Raw genomic sequence first — 3,370 nt, forward strand, 5'->3', positions numbered from 1 at the left:
TTGGCCCTGTAGTTGTATTTAGACTTCTCTAGATGCTCGTGACTTGTGACATCCCGGTCGGGTTGTGTTGGGTTGTAAATACTGGTTAGTATTGTCGTTAAACTGTATTTATCTATTCATTTATGTTTAATAATTGTTAAAGAGACGGTTTGGGTTAGTTAGCTGGCCTTGTCTTCACGAGAGGCGCCATCACGACCGGGTTGGAAATTGGGTCGTGATAAGTATTTGTTTGAGAGAAATTAAAAGAAAAGAAAATATATAAAAACGGACGGTGAACGAAAAAGAAATGGTGGGACCGTGTGTAGTACGTGTCACATGAAAGCAACTGCAATCTCAGACCGAGAGTCCAACTAACAAATTAACGACCTCCCTTTCATTTCTTTGAGGAAAAGCAAATCAAATTTAACCTTCACCCCATCCTATTTTCCTTGTGCATTTGGAGACAAGGAGGCAAAGTGCCTCCTCCGTTTCTCTCTATGTTTGCATCTCAATCAACAACAAGCTCTGGTATTTTCAATGTCCTTTTTTCATTCATGCGTTTCCTTGATTTATTCTCTTTAATTTTCTCATGCGTCATTCTTATATAGAACGGACGTGGGCTTTACCGTGCTCCTTGATCCTCTTTATTAATCTCCCTTCCATTTTTCTTTTCTTTCCCAATTCCAAAAAGGCATTTATCAACTTGAAATATCTTTAGATGGATTGCCCAATCAATTATTTGGTGATTGCTTTTTTCTTTTTTGGGTGGTATAACCATATGGTATTCGAAAGTACCAATCCAGATTCATGCCGCCTAGGGCCCCATTTAAGGGCCCGGCTCCGTGCTAGGAGTTTCTCCATTCTTAGTGAAGAAAGATATCATGAGTTGTATAAAAAGGAAACTTTTTTACAGTGCGTGGATCCTGTCCCTTGGACGACTTGAGTAATGGGAGAATGGCAACTGGGCCCTGCAATGATAGAACCTCATGAACCGGGCATACTACTGATGAACCCGAGCTGATTGCTGGTTACCTTTGTCAATACCCAAACTCTTGAATTGGAAAAAGCCTTGTATTTTATCTTACATCTAATCGCCATAATCTTAGACATATCATTAAGATTTGTAACCAAAAGATGACTTTGGCAAAAGAAAGAAACAATCCCATTCATTGTTTCCGCGCGTACATTCAATCATCTAATTACATTCTTCATTCATTGCATTATAGACTTTTGTTAAATGTATGGCACGATTTTTCGGTTGTTTTTCCAGAGACACTTAGTTATTTGCAGCTTCCTCAAATGATTAGCCAGTATTTTGCATTCTTACTTGCAGATCTTCATGCTTCTTCCTTGTGTTGGATGCTGTGAAGATAATTAACTTCAAAAATGGCTTCGGTTAGCTTCAAATACTGGGATGATTGTGTGGATCCTCATGATCTGGAAGCCATGTGGGCCGATCCAGATGTTAGAGCCGAATGGCTTAATGCTGGTGAAACTAAGGGATCAAAAGTCCACCTCTCACGTGATCCTGATGGTCAGCCTTATCTAACTCAAACAGAAATGAAGGTTGAGCTGTTTAGACAGTCACTGTCATTCACACAGAATATGACTCTTCTTTTTGTGTATTCATGTCGAGTCAATGAATTTTGTACTCAATTTCCTTAATTTGCTGGACAAGATAACTAGAGGGAAATATTGCTATTCCACAAGTTTCTCATAACTTGTGTTTGCGGGATATATAACGTTAATACTATATCCTCTATGCATTAGTCTCTCCAACCAATGATGTCTTAGAATCTCTTCCAGAAGTTATGTTTAGCTTATGCATTTGACAGCATAGTTTACCTGCAAAAGTTATTTTCTGAATTATTCCTTCTATTTTTCTTTACAGGCAGTAGCAGGTATTATAGTCCGAAGACATTTCCTATCGCAGATTGATTCGGTATGATGTCCAAGATCTTGAATGTCTACTACTACTACATGTTATAGAGAATTAGTGACCAAACTCAGAATATAATGAAATGTTCTAAATATTGTTTGCTAAAACTTTCTGTTGTTTTGCATCACAAGGGGCACTGTAATGTTGATGAAGTTGGGGGAGGGGGGGAGGGGGGGATAGTGTTTCAGTGCATTCTCTATTTCCAAAGGGCTAGATAAATGAATAAATGCGGATGAGATTAATTGTCGAGACCCGTTCTTTTAGTGCATGATAAATGGCAGACAGCAGTCAGCTAAACATAGCATCAAAGTCTCGTTTAATAGCATCTTTCTACTAAAGACCTTTTTAATCATCAACAACCGGAACACTCAAAGTATTTTGTTTTCTCAATTTCATCTACAACTGTTAAAGCCTTTTACTTCATGTAAATTTTGATCTTGTGGGTGACCTTGTTCTCTTTAAACTAGAATGTTAATACTCCTCATCCACTTAGAGTTTTTGGTGTACGCTATGATGCTATTTTATACCTTACATGCTTTACGCAAGCTTCATGAAGTCTAAGTGAGGACTACTTATACAAGTAAGTGCCTCGTCTCCACCTAGAATATCTCTGTGTCTCAACCTGCAACTTTTGCTAGGTTGCTTAGTCAAAATTGAAGTCTTCTCATCTTAGAATATATATGGGGCAATTTGCATCTCTTTGAGGATGAATCAATTGATTTTAGCAATTATCAACACCTTCTCGGTAGTTCTCCAATGAGGTGGCCTTCCCATATTTTCAGGATATGCTTTGCGCTATTGCTGAGCTTGAAAGTGACCGGCAGCTTCTTGCAACACGGTACAATAAAAAATCAAAAGAGATTACTATGGGAATTATGCAGATTTTGCCTAAAACTGCAGACTGGTTGGTGAGGTAGTCATTTCCTTTTATCTTGTTGAGATTTTGGGGAATTATGCAGATCATCATACCAAACCGGACTTGTCTGCTTCATTTTTTTGTGTATGGTTGAAATAAGCTTAATTTACACTTTGTTACAGTGATTTGGGTTACCGAACATATGAGGTGGCCGCAGATTCGAAACTTCTTTACAAGCCTTTTGTAAATGTGTACCTTGGCGCTGCATATCTAAAGTGGTTATCAAATTATGGAGAGAAGTAAGTTGATATGGTCATTTCTTCTTTACATATCTTCTTTCTATTTCATGTATCTTACATGTATTAGTTCTAAGGAATCCTAAAGATATTCTAACCAAGTACATAACTGTGGAACTTTATGAACAGGGAGAGAAGTGAAGAGTTCATGGTGAGAGCTTACAAGGCTGGTACTAAGAAGGCAACCCATAAGTCCACCTTACCATTTTGGAGAAGCTATCTCTCCGTCAAAGAAAGTCTACCATCGAGGTAGCTGTTTGCATGCCATGATTTCCTTGCTGTTTGAAATTATTTCTACAT

General features: G+C 38.1%; 1 protein-coding gene across 1 annotated transcript; it reads left to right on the forward strand.

Annotated features, from left to right (window-relative positions):
• Positions 1–380: 380 nt before the first annotated feature.
• LOC109222392 lies at positions 381–3,351 on the forward strand. Its single transcript, XM_019386756.1, has 6 exons — positions 381–507; positions 1,313–1,545; positions 1,871–1,921; positions 2,701–2,831; positions 2,957–3,073; positions 3,200–3,351. Exons 2-6 carry the CDS (start codon positions 1,366–1,368, stop codon positions 3,321–3,323), a joined length of 603 nt encoding a protein of 200 aa, XP_019242301.1. The 5' UTR covers positions 381–507; positions 1,313–1,365; the 3' UTR covers positions 3,324–3,351.
• Positions 3,352–3,370: the final 19 nt, after the last annotated feature.

This window comes from Nicotiana attenuata, unplaced genomic scaffold (assembly GCF_001879085.1).
Source record: "Nicotiana attenuata strain UT unplaced genomic scaffold, NIATTr2, whole genome shotgun sequence".
In the NCBI taxonomy this organism is placed as follows: Eukaryota; Viridiplantae; Streptophyta; class Magnoliopsida; order Solanales; family Solanaceae; genus Nicotiana; species Nicotiana attenuata.